The 21336-nt window shown below is 29.5% G+C and overlaps 1 protein-coding gene across 3 annotated transcripts in view; it reads left to right on the top strand.

The window, feature by feature from the left end:
* Positions 1-14963: 14963 nt before the first annotated feature.
* The window catches only part of pch2 (pachytene checkpoint 2 protein), a 46874-nt gene continuing 40501 nt past the window's right edge, over positions 14964-21336 (top strand). For 2 of the 3 annotated variants that reach the window (XM_075360248.1, XM_075360246.1), the window contains exons 1-2: positions 14964-15121; positions 18327-18498. In XM_075360248.1, the coding sequence (XP_075216363.1) occupies positions 15060-15121; positions 18327-18498 (234 nt within the window). In that variant the 5' untranslated portion in view covers positions 14964-15059. Of the gene's footprint in view, positions 15122-15241; positions 15342-18326; positions 18499-21336 lie in introns of those variants that run through there. The other variant, XM_075360247.1, reaches the window with a different exon arrangement.

The raw sequence follows: 21336 nt of genomic DNA, 5'->3' as shown, positions 1-21336 counted from the left end.
TAAAGAAATAATGCCACCCATAGTGCCAAAAAGGTATGTCGGGTAGGGAACTAAAGAAATAATGAAATCGGAGGACCATAGAAATGTTGAGTATAATGAATGATAGGATAATACCAAGTAGAAAAAAAATTAATGTTGATTTGGAGATAGTGGACTATATAGGATAATGCTTGGGCTGGAACAATCCCTTGGACTGGTATGAGAATAAAGATACTTGAAATGTAAGATAAAACAATATTTAATAAAAAGATTCACTAAACTATAAGATATAGTAAATACACAATGATACACTCACTGACAGAGTGAAGCCATGTTACAACAAATACTAAACGCGACTGCTCGCTGGCAGAGTGAAGTCAGTGTTGCTTACGACAAATGCTAAGCACATTGATTTAATGATTGGTTACAACCAAACCTTATTCTGAGTTCTCCCACCACTTCTCAATGTCCTACACATATAACTAGATTCTGTAAATCTTTTTCAAAATTTTCCTAGAGATTTCTAAATTCCGTATTATCTAGATCTTGGATTATTAATTGATGTGTTCCTCATTTTGTGTTGCAACATTTTGTCATTACTGTCTCATTCATCTTTGATCTGTTGTTAAGTGACAGATCATTAACACTTTAGTAGTAGTACTACCTGCTTTGTGTCTGCAAGAGATGCTGATTTATGTAATTATTCACACATCTAATCTAGAATGCAAATGCCAATGGTTTTTGGAATTTCTTTTTTTTTAATAAATCTTTAACTCATTTTAATATAACTTTTCTCATATGTATCACTGTAACATGGACTACAATCAAATTTGGAAATATTCCGTAGGTTTGTATACTTATATATGTTTCTTATTAAAGGTTTTCTATTTCAAGGGGGAAATACATTCTCAACCTATGTTGTCCTTGATTATAGTCATTTAAAGGTCAACTTAATTTTTTTAAATAGGAACTATATTTTTTATTGCAGAATCGAATTTTTAGAAAGAACTTTTCAATCATTTTTTCTAAAATTGATAGTTTTTTAGTTTCATTAGGTCTGGCCCAGCTAACAAGTTACATCCAGCTGATGTTAAATTTTAAATAAAAGACAATCAATGCTAATAATGATGAAGAAGAAAAAGAAGTTGAGATTGTAAACACCAGTGAACTTTTTAAAATAGCCTAAAAGTGAAGTTCAAGTAGCAAATGAGTTTAAGAGGATGATATGTATGAATGTAAATGAAGTGTAGTCTTCAGGTCAGGCCAGGTTGACCATGCTTGATATATGTGGTTAATTGAAACCCAACCCAACAAAGAACTCCAGTATCCATCTAGTATCCAAATCCATATACTAATAACTGCCTTTATGTAGAACTCACAACTAATAAAAAGCTGATTTGTTATGACAAGTCACCACTAGACCAACCCGGTGGGTTATAATGTTGAAAGTGATTTTTTTCTAATCTGAATACAGTACCAATTCATGACATTTGCAGCAACAACTTTTTGTGGTGATTAAATTTCATTCTCAGCATTAGTTTTCATTTATGTCAAGTGCATAAAGATTGGTCTAAAAACTACAGATTTAAATTTTCCCAAGGAAAATATATATGCCTATTAAATTACATATACACATTTTTTTTAGATGAAAAGTACATAAAATTTTATTTCATTAATAACTTATATTATTATTTATTGTAAAAAAGTTAAAAAAAAGGAGATGAAGTCAGATTGAACCAATGTGCCTTCCCTTTGTAAGATCCAAATTTTCATTAATTTAAATTTTTTTGGCTCTAACTCTGGAACCAGTGAAAATAAGTGATATATCATTGAAAAACTGTCAATGAGGATTTCTTACTGCAGTTAAGAAAAAGTCCAAAATCAATCTTTTTGGATTTTGGACACTTTTGGTCCAGTTGATTGCATTTAAAAGGGGAAGTGCACAACTAGATGTTACAACACTCCTAAATCCGAAATTTCAACATCCAACAGCTAATCGTTTTGGAGTTATGTGAGATACATACGTACATCATGCTGAAACTAGTCAAAATAAATTCAGGGATGCTCAAAATGGCTTTTTCTGTTGAAATCAGAAAACCGAAATTTTTCATGATCACTGCAGTTTGAAATTGCATTGTAATTATATGTACATGTAATAAGATTGTTCTTCTAAAATGTGGTGATTTTCACTCCTCCATGTTTGTTATTTTGACTGTCCACATAACCATCCAGAACTAAATTTTTGTCACTAAAATAAACAATACTCATTTCCATTAACAAAAGATTAAAACCAATGTAGCAAGCATGCATTTTTAACTATTTTGTAGTACAAAAGTAGTAGCTGTTGTCATTCCATTTCATGAAAATATTTTAGAGATTTTTCTGGATGATTCAGGTTAAAATTATTATCTGCCTTTAAGAATTTGGCACAATTAACACTATGAACTTTTCCAATAAAAAAATTAATCTATCAATAGTGATGTTGACTTATTGGGAAGTGGAAGATGTGGGAATTTCAATTGAATTCACTTCTTTAAAAGATTTATTTATACATGTTCTACAATAAACACTTCCATCCTTGGAAACAATAAAAGGAGTGGATACTGAAATTAGATTACTGTACGAAAAGATTATTTAACTACTTTTACACCTAACCTTTAGTGCAGTATTGCCATTTGATAAATATAGTAACATAATATTTACAATGCTTATCTTTTAAAAACCAGTTAATGAAAGTTTTAAATCAAAGTATAATTAGTTAAATCATTTGTATAAAGGTGATGTAGCACATTATCTTATAAGAAATACATAAAATCTTATCTAAATACATTTGTCTAAAGTGATTGCATAATAGAAGTAATTAAGACAATATGTCATAGATAATTTAAAAAAATTTTTACTGCAAAATAAGTTAAAATAATGTAAATTTATATTCAATTTTTTTAGAAATATAAACCTTATTAAAAAGTACTATTTTGTGAATACAAAAAAGAATGAAAAAATAAATATTAAGTACATTTCAGTCTGGACATGTATAACCGTTTTCACCGACTTATAAATGAGTTTGTATATATACATAATTATTAATTAACATTGTCGTGTTCACATTTATTCTTTGCTTTGACTGCACACATATTTTTTTTAAATATTGTAAAAAGAATTTTAAAGTAATGAAAAAATCAGATGTGCTGGAACATCATTGATAGAATGTAATTAAAATGTATAAATGTAAGATATTAACTGGTTGCATAAACATCCCTGATGGGCACAACCCTACCCATTAATTGTTTATGATCAAATAAGTTATAACAATTCACTTTTTGTGATGAGTTTGCTGAATGTTGTTTTTTTTTCTTAAATCTTGTATTGCCTAAAACTGAACAAAATTTGTACTACATAAATTACATTGAATCCCATTAAAAACTGGAGAATGACATTTACTCATCATTTTTTGAATTTATATTCTAATAATTTCATAAATACATATATAATTGTTTTTTAAAAATTAAAATAATTCATCATATTGACCACTGTGCTAATATAATTTAATACGAAATATATCAATCACCAAAACACAGTAAATAGTTATTTAAGTTTAACTTTACCATATTAATTCCAAGAATCAATTTCGCAGGATCCTGCATCTTCACTTACAATTCTTTTACATTGAAACATATTTATTTATAATTTTAAATAAAATTATAAATTTCCTGTTGAAAATTTGGACATCCATAATAAATTTCAACAAATTAACGAAATTATTAATTAAATATCTTAATTTTTTTTTTTATCTTCAGTCATTTGACTGGTTTGATGCAGCTCTCCAAGATTCCCTATCTAGAGCTAGTAGTTTCATTTCAGTATACTCCCTACATCCTGCATCCCTAACAATTTGTTTTACATATTCCAAATGTTGCCTGCCTACGCAATTTTTTCCTTCTATCTGTCCCTCCAATATTAAAGCAACTATTCCAGGATGCCTTAATATATAGCCTATAAGTCTGTCTTCTTTTAGCTATATTTATCCGTATGCTTCTTTCTTCATATATTTGCCGCAATTTTCATCGTTTGTCACTTTATCCACCCATCTGATTTTTAACATTCTCCTATAGCACCACATTTCTAAAGTTCTAATCTTTTCTTCTCAGATACTCCAATCATCCAAGTTTCACTTCCATATAAAGCGACACTCCAAACATATACTTTCAAAAATCTTTTCCTGACATTTAAATTAATTTTTGATGTAAACAAATTATATTTCTGACTGATTGTTCATTTCGCCTGTGCTATATGGCATTTTATATCGCTCTTGCTTCGTCCATCTTTAGTAATTCTACTTCCCAAATAACAAAATTCTTCTACCTCTATAATCTTTTCTCCTCCTATTTTCACATTCATTGGTCCATCTTCATTATTTCTGCTACATTTCATTACTTTCGTTTTGTTCTTGTTTATTTTCATGCGGTAGTTCTTGCGTAGGACTTCATCCATGCCATTCATTGTTTCTTCTAAATCCTTTTTACTCTCAGCTAGAATTACTATATCATCAGCAAATCATAGCATCTTTATCTTTTCACCTTGTACTGTTACTCCGAATCTAAATTGTTCTTTAATATCATTAACTGCTAGTTCTATGTAAAGATTAAAAAGTAACAGGGATAGGGAACATCCTTGTCGGACTCCCTTTCTTATTACGGCTTCTTTCTTATGTTCTTCAATTATTACTGTTGCTGTTTGGTTCCTGTAAATGTTAGCAATTGTTCTTCTATCTCTGTATTTGAACCTTAATTTTTTTAAATGCTGAACATTTTATTCCAGTCTACTTTATTGAATGCCTTTTCTAGGTTTATAAATGCCAAGTATGTTTGTTAGTTTTTCTTTAATCTTCCTTCTATTAAATATCAGGCCTAAAATTGCTTCCGTTGCCCCTATACTTTTCCTGAAACCAAATTGGTCTTCTCCTAACACTTCTTCCACTCTTTTAATGTAATTATACAATTTAATAACTAAACGGAATCCTGTGAAAATTGATCCTTGGAATTAATGTGGTAAATGTAACTTTCTATTTACTATGTTTTGGTGGTTTATATTTCATTTAAAATTTGTTCTATATAAACAAAATCACTTGTGCATAACTGATATTATTTCACATGGTAGGAATTATATACATTTAATAATACAGTTATGTTATCATCTGTCCATGTGTATTACTTTTTACTTTTACTACAGCACAAGGAAAATGAAAACATAGGCAACTTTCTGTCAGTACAATAATAAAATACAGTACCGTATTATTATTATTAATTAGCATAACACTACCATGGTTTTATGCTATTTATGAATCAGGAAAGTTAGACTACTGTACTCAAAATTAAAATTAATATAGTTTACAGTAAAATACTTTTTATTTCCTTATTTGCAAGTTACACCTTGCATTCTATATTCCATTTATTTACAAGTAGCAACATTTGTATTATACAATGTTGAAATTACTCTCATAAAGATAACTGCACTTACAGAAGGCAGAGCAGTTTTTTTACTATTACTTTCAAAAATTAAATAAATAATTTATTAATCAGCTATTATCAAAATAAATAGTATTTAATTAATTAAATTAATCAATTCAGTAATAAATTATAAAAATAACTTATACATATTCTTGTCTCATATATGGTTATTTAACAATCAGAATAGGGGGGGGATTTATGACTATTCATAGAAAATTTTTGTAGCAAAAGATGTCTGCTAACATTACTTTTAGAATCCACCATTTCAATACTGACATATTTGAAAAAATTTTTGGTTATGATTTTACAAGTTTAAGCACAAAATACCTAAGGGTGAATATGGTCTTTCTATAAATGGCAACTGTCAGATTTCTTTCTGTGTTACATGTGCAATAATAGTTCACTGCTGGGCAAATCATAGTTTGCCAAAACTTAGCAATACTGATTTTTTTGTATATTATTTATGTTTAATACTTGCAATTTTTAAAAGAGAGAGATGAATATATTCGCCATTATAGTTTACTATATTAGACCTTTTATTATTAAACCTCCAAAATTCAGATGATGATTGCTTCTTTCAGACAGCAATGCAAAGTGGTGTTTATACCAACATTCAAATGAATTGCAATGTCGCTTGCTTCTATTAAAACTGCAATCATGACATTCTCTGCATCTTTCCAATGAACTTGTAGCAATTAAAAGTAGTTTCAATCTGCTGGTTGCCTCAGATTATGTCAAGCAGCTTCAATTGAAGTGCATTTGCTATGGATTCCAGAATAGCAGAATACTTAAAGATTACTGTACTGACACAATACATGAAGATCTGCATGCATTTGTTAAGCATTTTTTTCTTATTGACCACCTAGTCTCACACAATTTAGGATGCTAGTAATAAGCTCATGTTGTAAAACAGACTCGAAAATATGTGATAATCCTCGATAGTTTCAATGCGGTTTCAAGTTTGTGGTAAGTCGTTCACAATAAGGTTAAGCTTGTGAAAAGAGCAATGGAAATAGAAGGCTTTTTTTTACTTTTATCTTAAGATCACCGCACACCTTTCCAATATATTGGAACATTCATCAAAGCGTAACCTCACACACTTATCAGAGACTGGGTTTAAGTTTGTTTCAAAATCTTCAATGGCTTTGGCACTCACGGCATCAAGTCCTTCAAGCTGTGCAAAGCCTAAAAATTCTTCGTTTTTGTTGGCCTTTTCATTGAAGAAATTTAATCCGATAGTTCTTTGGCAGTAATATCTGTGGTTTCATTAGCCAAAATGCTGTAAATGCAAGCTTTTTGACCCTTGTGACGATGGTGTTTCCTGATTGTATGTAGATCTGTTACTTCATTTTGGATAATAGGTGATTGGAATGATATGTTTTTCAGTCCACGCTCAAAATTGTCTTTTAGGTGTGAATCACCTGCTTCAATGTGTAAATTGCTTAAGTTGATAAGTATCCTTTTATCCAGATTTTTGCCTCTTGAGAGGTAAATAATGTGTGCCGCTAAAAATGATGCAGGAAACAATTGAGGACAGTACTTTTTGGTTTTTTCTATTTTTGTGAAGTTGGATGTCCATTGGAATGCCCTCCATGAACGATTTTGCAGATTCCATTGCAGTCTCGATATCCCTGGGACTGTACATGTGTTTTGCAGTAATCATGTACATCCTTGTACTTAGTGAAAGATCTGTTGAAAAAAGAACCCCAACCACCTCTCATTGTGTTCTGACTGACGGTTGAAACAATACACATTATTTATAGAAAGCAGCTTTGAGTAAGCTAGCCATGGTGAAAATGGATTCAGCCACTGCTGATTTAATTTCTTGGGTCTGCTGCAGAATCATAGTTCTAAGGTATCCAGACATTTTTTTCTTATCAACCAGCTTATTGCTTGCCAGATTGATGAATTTTCCAATATCATCATGACAACTGCACATTGGTTTGAACTGTAGAAGACCCAGCAGTTGTGGTGTATGAACCAGAGGGTGGTTGTACTTCCTTGTTCTCATCCTCATTGCTGCTACTAGTATTTTTGTTTTACGAGGCATCTTAGTGTATTAGTTTGATAAGGAAAGGTTCTATCTGACACTTCTGTCAAAATTGAGTTATATGACTATACTATTTAAGCTTAATTCAAAAATATGATTCTATAATTAAAAACTTGTGAAAGATTCATCAATAGAAAGTTTATCAGACATTTTTTTAAATCCTCCTTTTTGGACTCGGGGACCCCAAAATGTTTATTTCCATATATCCATATCATAATCATAAATTTGTCACAAGGTAGTTAAATGTTTACTTCTACTGACAAATTCAAGGTAAACTAGAAATGAACCGATTTTACTGATACAGAGTAATTGCCTGAACAATATTGGTAATTAGACCACATATTGAATTATTTTTTAAGTGTTCATCAAAAATATTGATTACTAAAAGAACAAAAACTATAAACTTAGATATGAAACTGTTGTATGTTGAACGATCCAAAAAAATCCCTAGAGGCACTTTCAAGCATATAAAGATAAAAAAAACAAATTTAAGTTACATGCTTTTAAAGCAAGAGCTGGCCTCCATGGTGTGGTGGTACCATCTTGGCCTTTCATCCAGAGATCCTGGTTTTGATTCTCGGTCAAGCTTGGCATTTTTCATATGCTACAAAATTCCATTCCCATAACCCACACACAAGCTACAAGCTTCAAGCTTATGTGGCAATATCATCAAGCAAGAGCCGCACTTATATAAATTTACAGTACATACGTTGCAAGTTAAATAAAAGCATGTAATAAACATCACATTAGACTACTTGCCAAAAAATGTTATAATAAAGTGGCCAGCATGAAAAAGTAAACTTCACTTGTAAAAAATTGCATAAACTACTTACACACTCATGTGAACGTATCAATTGCACTGACTAACCAAAATTGCGTTCGCACTTGTAACTTGGTAAAGCTTCTGGAGTATTCCCATCATGTCGTGAAATGAGATAAGACTATTCTAGAAAACTCTTTGCCACGAATAAGATGGCGTTGGCGTATAACAGTAGTTATTAAATCTTATCACAGATGGTGTGATTGTTTATTCTGTAATTAGTTTCTTTCAAAATGTGTAATTTTAAATTTTTCAAAAATTTGTTTTTTTTTTTCATCTTGGGAGGGGGGCCAGCTGCCTCCCTCTAGATACACCCATGATTGTATAACTATAGTAGTCCTTATGAGCCATCCAACTTCAAAAAGGCAGAAATCCAATTTTTTTGGCTTATCATTTTTTATACATACTAAGTTACTTTGTTTTATTAAGAGTTAGTGTCAACTTATAACAAGTCATAATTTTACAGAAGGCAATAGTTTTTTTTAGAATTACAATAGGGTATCATCTGTATAAGATTGAATTTTATTATGAATATCTAAATTATAGTGATTATTAATACAAATGTAAAACAATCTTCCCAAGGGTAGCTGAGGAACTCTATACATTATCATGCAACCTTATTTATTTGTTTATCTATTTTCATTTTTTTCTATCGGTTAAATAACCTGTAAACCACTATAATGTTATACTGTATTAAAGGCCTTGGCAAGAACAAAAAATACAGCAACAATTTTGAAATTCTAAAATAAATGACTGCCAAATGTACATCTGCCATACTCCTCTCTACTTGAAACCCAAATTAATAATCCAATAAACAAGCATATTTTTATTTCTTTGTTAATGCATTTTTGTAAAATGTTAAGAAATAAAAAACCAATATGGTGATCTAACAGTTCTTGAAACACTCAATTTAATTTTTGATAATGTGTACCTGGATAAAATTATTGAGTCTTCTATCTAATATGCTAAGGAAAAAATAACCATAGCTTTTCTTCAACTCATACAAATTTGAAAAAAGTTTTTGGAATTCTTATTTTGACAGGCAATCACTCGCTTCCCCAATGTAAAATGTACTAGAGTAAAAATGCCAATAAAGGTATACCTCTTGTACGAGAATGCCTTGAAATTGATTTTATGAAATTAAAAAGTACATTCATTTATGAGACAACACAAAACTAGATAAATCAGAAAAATTTTCAAAACTCTCCCCCATATTATAACGAATAGAATGTCAAATTCAGCCAGTTTGGGGCGTTTGCTCATAAAATTTCAATTGATGAGCAAATGATCCTTTATTTAGGATGTCGTTCAGCAAAAATGTTCACGAGAGGAATCTGGTGAGATTTGTTTTCAAAATTTGGTGCATTGTTTCTATAGATGGTTATGTCTATAGGACTGTGCCATATGGTGGAAAAAATGGTTAAATAAAGGACAGCTATGGGCTAGGAGAGAGAGAGAGAGAAAACATAATTTGTTAAAGTAATTAAAAATCCAGAAAATTGTGTCTGATAATTTTTTTTTACTAAGTAAATTGAAGAAAATGAACTTTGTAGTAGCTGGAACAATTAGATAAAACAGACTTCACAATATAACACTGATGTCAGTGAAAAAATTTCTCAAAGCTTCAAAAAGAAGTTATGAATATGCTTTTCATAAAGTGAAAATATCTTTAGTTTGGTGGCAAAATAATTTTGTAGTTACAGTAATACCAAATTATGGATCAGTAGAACCTGTACTAAATGTAAAAAGGTATTACCGAAAAGATTATATAAAACAGACAGATGTTATAAACGATTATAATAAAGATATGGGTGGCATAAATGTTCTTGATGATGCTACTACAAATTACAGGCTCCGCATGAGGCAAAAAATGGAGTGGACCGTTTTTGTAAATAGTATTGATACTGCTGTTGGAAATTTAAATTTTATCAACAGTAATTAAAATTAGACAATAGAATTTAAATCATAGTTAAGTTTGGTCGTTTAATGAAAATTGAAGAACCTGACCTGAGCGACTGAATTTTACTGTTAGAGCACTGTACGAAAAAGCAAAATATCGATCATATAGAAACTAATGCAAGACGAAGGTGTAAAGTGTTTTTACATGCGGAATATTTAAAAAAAAATTACAAGGCAGCTGAAAAGTAAAATTGTACATATTTTAGAAAATAGTGTGAACCGAAATTATTATTACTATTATAAAGTTATTTTACCTATTATCAGTCGTACTTTTTACATCATTTACAACGTTGCATTACTGCAAATTAGTAATGAAAAGAATCGTGAACGAGTCGTTCCTTCGATTCGTTTCTTTATACTGAACGAAAGAATGGAGAATCGGTTAGCAGGAGAAACCGATTCTTATCAATGAAATTGATAGGCGACGGGAAACCAAATCTTTCTCAATTAAGATTCGATTCACAGCAATCTTTCTTATGCATAGCTTGTAGTGGGGAATCCTCCTACCATACCAAATTCTAGCCTGCGTTTATTTTATTTACTTATTGTTTTCCATACGTGACGCATAAGTTATTACATCACCATCACTAATATTTTTTGACATTCGGGTTAATTGACATAACTGAGTTAATCTTAAACAATTAAATTTTATTTGTAAGCCCCATAAAACATTTTTTGTTTATCATCAACTACAGCGAAATGAGAGCAATTTTTTTTTTTCAACTCATTAAAAGTATTTATATCTTTTTTTTCTTGTTAACCTTTGGAAACACCGTCAGGAATTACTTCAGAAGGTGAATAAGGGCGATATGTATGAGTGTAAATGAAATTTAGTCATGTACAGTCTCAGGTCGACCAGTTCTGAAATGTGTGGTTAATTGAATCCCAACCACCAAAGATCACCGGTAATCACGATCTAATATTCAAATCCGTATAAAAGTATCTGCCTTTACTAGGCTTGAACCTTAGAATTCTCGATTTCGAATACAGCTGATTTACGTAAACGCGTTCACCACTAGACCAACCCGGGGGGTAAAAATATTTATATCTAGAAAATTTATCAAACTAATTTCTCTAAAGCTATAAATGACAAAATGAATAATTTAAAATAATATAGCTTGTACCGTACATTATTTTTCAGCGAGCCATTGATTCAGTCTTTGTTTTTTTTTTTAATCACATCGATGCTATTTTATATTTACTTTATATTTTTACTAATACGCGCACAGTTACTTACACAGAAACATTTTGTTTTTAAAAATGGTTGATTCTATTATCACAAAAAAATAAAAATTAAGCAAAATAAATAATTAGTTAATACCTTTCAAATAAACTTTATAGTATTTTACATACTTACATGTAGAAATATAATTATTTCGAAATTCTTTGATGTAAGTATTTCGCCTTTCTGTTATTAACTGTCCCGCTTTTGAAAAAAATCGTTCACAGGGAACAGAGGTTGCAGAATGCAAAGTCTAGTTTGCATTATTTTAAATAATCTTGGATAAATTAACCGCCTTTCTTTCCACCGAGACGATTTTGTGTTTTTGAGATGAGCAGTTCATTTATACATTTATCTAGTTCTAAAATTCCTGCTTCTATTGGGTTTGAATTAAATGCAGTTGCTATTTTAATGCAGTTGAAATGGTGGGTTCAATAATTTCTTGTTCGGTTTCAAACCTATCGCCTTGTTCGATCTGAATACTTCGAACTTTATGTGAAAGTTTTGTGTAAGCATTTTGCTAAGATGCTTCATCTTTAATTTAAAGCCTTGTTTTTTAAAGCGAGGATCTAACAGCATGCTTCCAAGCAAAATATTATTATTTTCAACATCCTTAAATCTATGTTGAGTTGGTCTAACATCTTGTTAATTCTTTAACGATTTCAGAATTTTGAGTAGAAGATTTAATCGTAAGTACATGTCTTGTCATCGCTCGCGCCAATAAACAGAATTTTGAAATAGTGAGTTTTTTGAGAACTTATTTCAATAGTTATCCCTTCAAACATTTTCAATAATTTGCACATTTCAGCTATAATTGTCCACTCATCAAATGAAATATTATTTTGAATAGGATTCACCAAAGCGATAGTCGAAATTAGTGGTTCTTTTGTTTCTAATAATCTATTAAACATGTGCAGGAGTGAGTTCCATCAGGTAGGCACTTCCTATTTTAATTTTAATTCTTTAAAATTCATTTGTCGCTGCATGTTTTGCAGTTTGGAGGCAGCATGAGAACTTTGATTAAAAACTTCGACAATTGCCTTCGATTTTACCACAATTGTTTTTACTTCAGACTGCTGTTTGGACAATTAAATTAATTGTATGCGCTAAGCAAAGAATATGGCGTAGCTGACAATTGCGAATAGCAGCTGTTTAATTTGCTGCATTGTCACTAACAACCGCTCCTATTTTGTCAGTAATAGCCCATTCATTGAATTTACCTTGTAATTCAATGGCAATGTTTTCAGCCGTATGTTGACTGCAGATTTCCATACAAGTAAGTAATTGGGTTTTTAAATTGCAATCATGGTCAATGAAATGGATAGTTATGGCCATATAATTATTATTTGAAACTGATGTCCAACTGTCAGTGGTTATTGCGCATGCTTCTATATTATATAATAAGTTACGAATCTCACGAGAAATTCTATCATATAATTGTGGAATTAAACTAGTTGTAATTGTTTTCCGACAAGCAACCGAATACCCAGGGTTTAATATATGAACAAATTTCTTGAATTCTTCATCCTCAACGAGTGAAATAGGTAGATATTCATTAGTTATTAACCTAATTAATTGAACATCTAACGCTCGGCTTTTACTTTGAGGAACAGGTTTGGTAACAAAGGAAGTAAGGGACAACTGTTGTTTTTTTTAGGACAAAGATGTTATTGGAAGCACAGAAGAAGGATTAGGCGAATCAACAAGATTTGTTAATTTAAGGGCTAATTGCTGCGATTCATTTGGTTCAGTCGCAGTAGACGTAGTAGGATTTAAGTTATAATGCATTTCTGAAACATAATCAGGACAAGAAGTTTTTTGTCTTGAAATATCAACTCCTGGGTGTTTAATTTTAATATGACGAGATAGATTACTAGTCGTCCCATAGGCATAGGATACTGAACTACGGCAAAAATTACACAAAGCTTTTCCAGGGCTTGCTTCGGAAAAGCAAGTCCAGATGCGAATTCTTTTTCTGCAGCTCATGTTTATAAATTTAAAACAAAATATAATTTTTTAAAAGTTCTTATAAAATATCTACTCCGTAAAAACTAATGATTTAAAAAAATAATACTGATAAAAATCCTCTTCTGATTATGTATAGTAAAAAAATCTTACGAAATTGAGTAGGCCCAAATAAAAAAAAAATATAAACAAACTAAAAAGACAACTCTAAATAGAACACGCAAAGATTATGCACCAAGAAAACAAAATCGACTGTCGTCTTTTATCCGTCTACTAAGAATAATTGTAAAATATACCTTGAGCATGAGAGTATGCGCTAAAGAACGACAGTAATTAATATTGTGCAACATAGCTTCCCGTCCGAATGAAATTAAAAAAAAAAGAATAATGTTGTCATATAGAATGTGTGCGTAACAGTTTAAATTTTCCCTTCTCTGTTTAGCGATGAGGTATGTTGATATAAACTTGTTTTCGTAAAGGAATCGAATAAGAGATGAAATAAGGAGAATCGTTGGTTAAAAAAGGGAACATGTGTATTAGAAGTGATAGGCTACTAAAAATCGTATTCAACCGAAAAAGAATCAGATGTTTACTTATGAGTCGAATAAAGATGAAAAGAGAAGAATCGAAGACATTTAGTAGGTATACATCAATTGAATCGAACAGGATTTTGACGAGAGATGAACCGCTAAACTTGTCTGTAGAAGAGAAAGAGATCATGCGCATTAGTTTACAGCTCTAGTGGCGGTGATGGGAAGGAAAACAATTATTGAATCGGACGAACGATTCTTCTTTACAAATCTTTCTGAGAATCGAATCAAAAGAATCGTTTATCCCACCACCACTGCAATCGCAGATAACTCCCAAAGTTGCGTGAACGCAATAGGTCAAACTCAAAAACTACAAATACAAGTTTCCCTTTCAAGTATTATTTTTTAAATTTAAGCGTAAATTTGCAGATAAAATAAAAAAATAACAAAAAATTTGGAAATAGTTCTTTTTGGAAGAAATGGGTTAACTATTGAATGCTTACATGGAAAATTTATAATTTTTTCCGGACGGAAGGACTGTATAATTTTTATCAGAATCATATTGACTGCTAATGTTGTGTACTAATTTTTAATAAATTATAATTTTTTAAAATACTCCTAGAAATTTTTAGGAGCAAAGTTGTTAATTAATTTCCACAGGATATTAGTATTTTCTTATAATCCTTTCGTATTAGTTATATAAGCTATCAGCGCAGAAGCCAGTTTGTTTCTTTTGAGCTAAAAGATGGTCTTTAAACTAACATTTGAAATCTAAAAATATAATATAATAAAATATCAAACTTACCGGATTTCTTTAATCATATTAACGATAAAAGTTTCATTCAAATAGTTATTATTCTTTTGTTGTAGCTACAATTTTTTTTTTAATCAAGAACAAGCTGACATTTTAAAGTATCTCTTTGGAAAAAGATCACTGGCTAAATATCAAGTAAAATTTAAGGCGGGAAAATGCTACATGAACTTTGTTCGGTTAACTGTTTTTTAGCGAAATTTTGAACTTTCAAATATGGGTCGTATTGTACACGTAGAAGTGGCCAGAAGAACAAGATTAGAAGTACCACGCAGAAGGTAATTTAAATTGGAAAAGTTTGTGATATGTTTGCAGATTTTTAAGTAAACTGCGGTTGTTTACTAGTCTTTGATATAAGGTTATGTTTACTTATTGTGTCATCTACCACGTTTCGTATTAAATAGCAAATTTTTCCTATCTTAGAAACATTTTGTTGTTTTCATCTTTGATATTTATGTACAACAAAATTCAATCTTTGAATCACAACGTAATTTCCTGGTTTGCATTACTTCTGTTTTTTTAATTTAAATGTAAACAGATGCATTAAATCAACAAAGGACCTTAACCCTGCAGTTTTCTGCTTGTAGGTTTTAAAATTGTGTAGTGTTAAGAAGGTTAATAATAGAACTACACCCAAGAAAACCTTGTGATTTCAGTATGTGTTGTGAAAGTAGATAAACGGGTTTCTTTAAAGTAATTTATGAATTCATTAAAATAACATTTTGCCTGACTGGTGTATTCTTATTAACTCAACTAATATTCAGCTGGCCATTCTTGAAGAAAACTGTTTCATACCATATTAACAGTTTAATACTTCAAAATTCAAATTGCATCTTTATTTTAAAAAAAATTCTTGATTTATTTCCATAGCTCTTGAAATTTGTTAAATTTTCTTTAAAAATTGGTTCAGTTATCTTAGATCTTACCTTAAATTTATTTTTAATCATGTTTTAGTTTAAATTACTGTGGAAAATAACAGTGTTCAAATGGGGGAAAAAACCAAAATAAAACAATACTTACATGTTTTTAAGGCATATATTCTTTAATAAAGGCTAATATTTAGATACACAGTTATTGAGAATTGTATTATAAAACATTTTTTATGTAAGAAAATTTTTAAATGTTGACTTAACATCATTATGTTACAATCATTTACTAAAATAAATGTTATCTATCCAATCTACATAAGAGGCATGCATTAAATCATGGTGCATTAATTCTGGTACAATCATTTCATCAAATTCATTAATTTTTAACAAGAATTTAAGTAAATGGTTATTTTTATTAGCTTCAAAATATTTTTATCATCTATGAAACCCATCAAAACACTTCTGTTTTGGTTTGTGGATCAGTTGAAGTTTTTAAATTCCTAAAAATGTCAGTGGTTCTCCCAGCCTTTGTTATATAACAGCATTCTACAAAGTTCTGTTCTGGTTTAAATTCTGAAGACTATACATTTGTTATCTGAAAGTTTGCTGGGAAGTAAAATATTTTTCTGGTAAAGTATGGATTGGTGGTATAAAAGTTTTCATAAACAGAAATCAGAAAACAAGATTATGCCCAAAAACAGTTTACTAAACTTTCATTTTGTTTAAACACAGTTTGCCATTTCAGTTGTTATTAAGTTATCATTATCAGTAGTACTGCACAGATATTATAAATAAAAAAATAAGTAACTGAATGAAAAAAAAACTAATTATAGGAAATATTAATTGACAAATGTACTTGAATTATGGAAGACTGTTGTCATACATTCAGTTGTATTATCATTTCAGACAATTTCAATAGAAAGTGTACATTTTACTTAAAAACATCTACACTATCTAAATCTGCAATTCTGATTACTCACCATGATTTAATGCATGCCTCTTATGTAGATTGGATAGATAACATTTATTTTAGTAAAAAAAATAACCTTGATCTTATCAAAGAACTGTGACCATGAACCCTAATATCCTATCAAAGATGTCCCCCATCTATAATTAAAAACTTAAGGAAGGACAATCATGTAATATTCTTTTGATTGAAGACTGTAAGGAAAGGATATTTACTGAATTTGAAATTCAGAGACTATTAGAAATTCGACCTTTATTGTTGTTTAATAATGGTGCTATGTAATTCTGTTTATAACTTATATTTTTTAAAACTATACTTTTTAATATATTAATTTAGTATTCAGTTTACTAATATATTGAGCTTTATTAATCTCTCCAGATTTCTAAAATTTATAAAGACTAATAGATTTTAGCATAGATCTAGTCATTGTTTTCGTTGCCTATATCCTAAACTACATTAATTATCCTCACAAATCAATTGTAAGTGCCTGCTCTTTCGATGGTTTCAGTCTTATCATTAGTGTTTCTGAGGACAGAAGCCAGTTTTCTATATGTAAGTTTAATAAAGTTAATTCATGATTTTTAAAAAAAAATATTTTTTTTTTGTTGCTAAATGGGAGGGGAGTATGCAATTTTGTCTATGCTTTATCTTATCTTTCTTCTCTGTTGTTCTGAATTAGGTTGTACTAAATTTGTTAAATTTTCTGAAAATTTCTTTCTTCATGGTGTCATTGGTGTTTTTGAGTAAAACCATTGAAGACTTGTATCCTGAATAAAATTTGTTTGAATTTGAAATATTTAAAATAATATTTTAAATATTGTATGGTTAAATTTGAGAAAACATCATCTGTAATAAATGTAATTTAATAATTTAAACAACAGTTAATTCTCTTATAAAAATTATCTGTAAGAGCTAATTTTTCTTTTATTTTAAACGTTTAAAGACTCAAAATTGGCTTTAGCTGTTTCTGAAGATGCTTTCTGTTGAAAGAAAACTGCATTGGATAAAAATAAAACTTTTTGACTTTTCACCTTATGATAAAGTGTACTATAATTAATTTTTTTAATACTTTTCAATTGACTTGAACATTTGAAATCTTAACTTAATTTCATGTTTAGTTTTTATATTTATATTTAGTTTTTAGGTTATAAATATTTGATTTAAGTTATTTTGTGTTAACCACTACTTTGCACAGGTTTTTAGCCTACTTTGCTTGCTCTAGTAAATATGGCTATGAATTTGTTAATTATCTGAAATTTTCATGATTTTAGTCCTGTTTGTTAAAACAATTGTATGTGGTAGGAAAAGCAAATTAATTTATTGACTTAAACTTTGCAAGTACTTTCTGATTATTATACAGTTATATTTAGTTGTAATGTAGGAAACAATAAGAAAACTACTAAGAGTTGGATTGTAAATAAAGCTTAATTTCTCCTGTAAAATCAAATATCCACTTATTAGCATAAAAATAAGGTCATGAAATGAGTACTGAATTGCACAATTAAATGTGTATTTTTGCCAGGATTTAAAAAATTTTTATTAATATAGAATTTTATTTATTACATATATTAGTTGTTCAGGTTTCTCTTGAAATCAGTAATAATTTTTATGAAATTTTACCAGTTTTTTTTTTGTATTTTATTTTAGTTGGTTAAAAATAAAGGAGCTGTCAGATGCAGTAAAAGAAGAACTTAAACAGAAAGGGAAAATAGTACCAGGTACTAGGTTAACTAAGTTTCAAAATAGTATAATTGAAGAGCATGTACAATCTATCTACATTTGTGAACTTGAAAATAATGTTAGTGATAATGGATTAATAGTAAGTATTGTATGGTTTAGTGTGATAGTTTTCTTTATTACATTTTTTTATAATGATTAAAACATGTATAGAAATATGACTACCGACTATAATAGTATTAATTTAATTGCACAAATTAAATTAATACTAATATAGAAGATGGTAATAACAAATAGTTAAGGAAAAACGTAATTATATTAAATAATAAAAATATATAGATGAACTATTTTCTCAAAAAGAGGTTGCATCATATTGGAAAGGAAGTGTGGTTTGCTTAATAATTTGCTGTGGTTTGCTGTTATTTTGTAGTAGTGAGATTTTACTGCAGTGGGTCCAGTTGTGTTAATGCAGTAATGTACTGGGTGACTCAACCAGTTAGTTAGTTTGTTACTACTCACTAGTATTTATATAATACTTTATCGTCTATCGTGTTTTTGTCAACAGTGATATAAATTTTAAGTATAGCTGCAATGTAATTAATTCATAAATAACTCAATTCAGTTGGTACCAAATGAAAATATCAAATCATAAATCCAACATAAAACATCAGAACATATAATTTGTACGTGTACTTTTGAAACGTTCTATTATAACGCTATATGATTGTTTGTAACAGTGAATCGAGAATACAATATTCCATTCCTCAGAAATCATTTATGCGAGACCTTAATAAAAAACATAAGTTTTATTTGCTAAATTAATTTACTGCAATTGATCGGTTACATTTACAACAACAAAACAGCTATTCAATTCTTGCAAAACAAAGTGTTAATACAAAGTGCTCTGCAATTTATGCATATGTAATAATGGGGACAAAATGAAATTATACACTCAAGGTAAAGCGTGTTAAGTTTGTTCCAGAAATATCTGTTATGAGTGTAAACAATTGAGATATGGAATGTAGCTTATGAAATAACAGTTAGATTTTCGCATTGTCATGTTATTCATTTTCTGCTGGAGTAAAAAGAATACAAAAAAAATTCTGTAAAGAAGAACTGGGAATGAACCACAACACATGTGTTGATTGGAATAGTCATATGCGTGAGGTGTGTGAAGACAATTTACTAAATAATCCTTTGGCAATTGGTGGACCTAATATGCACATCAAAATTGACGAAACATATTTCACTAAGAGAAAATATAATAGAGAAAGATTATTGCCTGATTAATGGGTATTTGGCGGAATTCACCGAGAAACAAGAGATTTTTTCTGTTAGCAGTTCCAGACAGATCTGCAGAAACTTTGTTACCAATCATACAACAATGTATTGCACCTATGACAATATTTTGGGAACTACTGTTTTGTCAGGGTATGGTGGGCAGGGTATGTTGTTGTTGGGCAGCATTATGTACACCAGAAGATGAATCACACATTACACTTTGTTGATCTGTAAACTTGAGTTTATACTCAAATGGTTAAAAATATGTGGGCAAAGGCCAAAAATTGGAACAAGAAATATTGGGGAACAAGCTAATCCATGATAAATTCATATTTGGTTGAATATAACTGGCGCCAGGAGTATCAAAATGAAGATTTATTTGAAAAGATTCTTCATTGTATTACGTAATTTACATCAGTTGGATAAATTATTCTACATATTTTCATTATTATTTTTCTATATTGCAGGCCTGTAATGTTCTTAATTCCTCATTTTGTTATTTTTTTATATTTATTTTTGTATATTGTATATTGATTATTATTGTATAGTGTATACTTATTATTAAGTAAAGTTAAAAATACAAATTTAAAAAAGTTTAAGTAAGCTGTAACATTGTAATCAGTCGAACACTGAATTATTATTGCTTTGACAATAATCTGGTACTGCCAAGTCACAGCCAGCGAGCCAGTCGCTGTGTTCTTGCCGGCAATATGCAACAATGTTGTCATTCCAGCTTATACGAGGCACATTAACACTATTCCTAACAGAAACCCAAATGCTGTCACTTAACAGGAAAAATCCTATTTTTGTATGTTGCTCAAAAATATCCACCATTGATTGGTTAAACTGTTTTACAGGGAGCTTTGGGTTCTTTATTCCTTAAATAGTACAAATCTTCTAGCATAAAAATATGAGAGCTAATTGGAAGGTAAGGGCTGTAAGGTGGGATCATAAAGTTATCTTTTGATCATAACATAACTTACATATATTAGTTTTAATTCAATTCATTTTATTCAGGTACTCAAAAGTAACATGAACACCTCTATAAATAGTGCAAATCAGTTCTGCTGAGAATTAGATCCTGTGCACAGACCTGGATATAAAAATTACAAAGATTTACAAAACATACAAGAACATTACAATATATATATATATATATATATATATATATATTGTATATACAATAATACATATATTGTATATTACAATATATATATATTGTATATTACAATATATATATTGTATATAAATAAATACATTATTTTATATATGAAATAAAAATCTAATTTCTAATTACTACATTATTTACTTGTATCATTCTCGATTTATTGTATTAAAATCCAATTTTTTATTTTATTTTTCAGTAATGTGGATTTGACTGATAATGCTTAGTACATATTGAACAGTCTGTTGAAATGTAGTGTAGCAACATATGCATGATTTTTTCCCCAATGTTCAATCTAATATTTGGCAAGTTCAGAGATTTGTTTCTACTAGTACTGTTTGATGTCAGAAATTTATTTTTAGTTTTTTATAGTGAAAGTTTAACGCAGTTACAATATAGGTTTGTTTTATTGAAAGAAATTCTTTAATAGTATTTCTTCCATTATTTGTTATTTTTCCAAAATTCTGTTTTGAAGTTAGTGAATTTAATGCATTACCATATGATATACAAGCTATTTTACAATTTTACTAGTAT

Source organism: Lycorma delicatula, chromosome 3 (genome assembly GCF_047948215.1).
Source record: "Lycorma delicatula isolate Av1 chromosome 3, ASM4794821v1, whole genome shotgun sequence".
NCBI classification, from domain to species: Eukaryota; Metazoa; Arthropoda; class Insecta; order Hemiptera; family Fulgoridae; genus Lycorma; species Lycorma delicatula.
The sequence above is the reverse complement of the archived record's forward strand: the minus strand, read 5'-3'. Positions and strand labels throughout refer to the sequence as shown.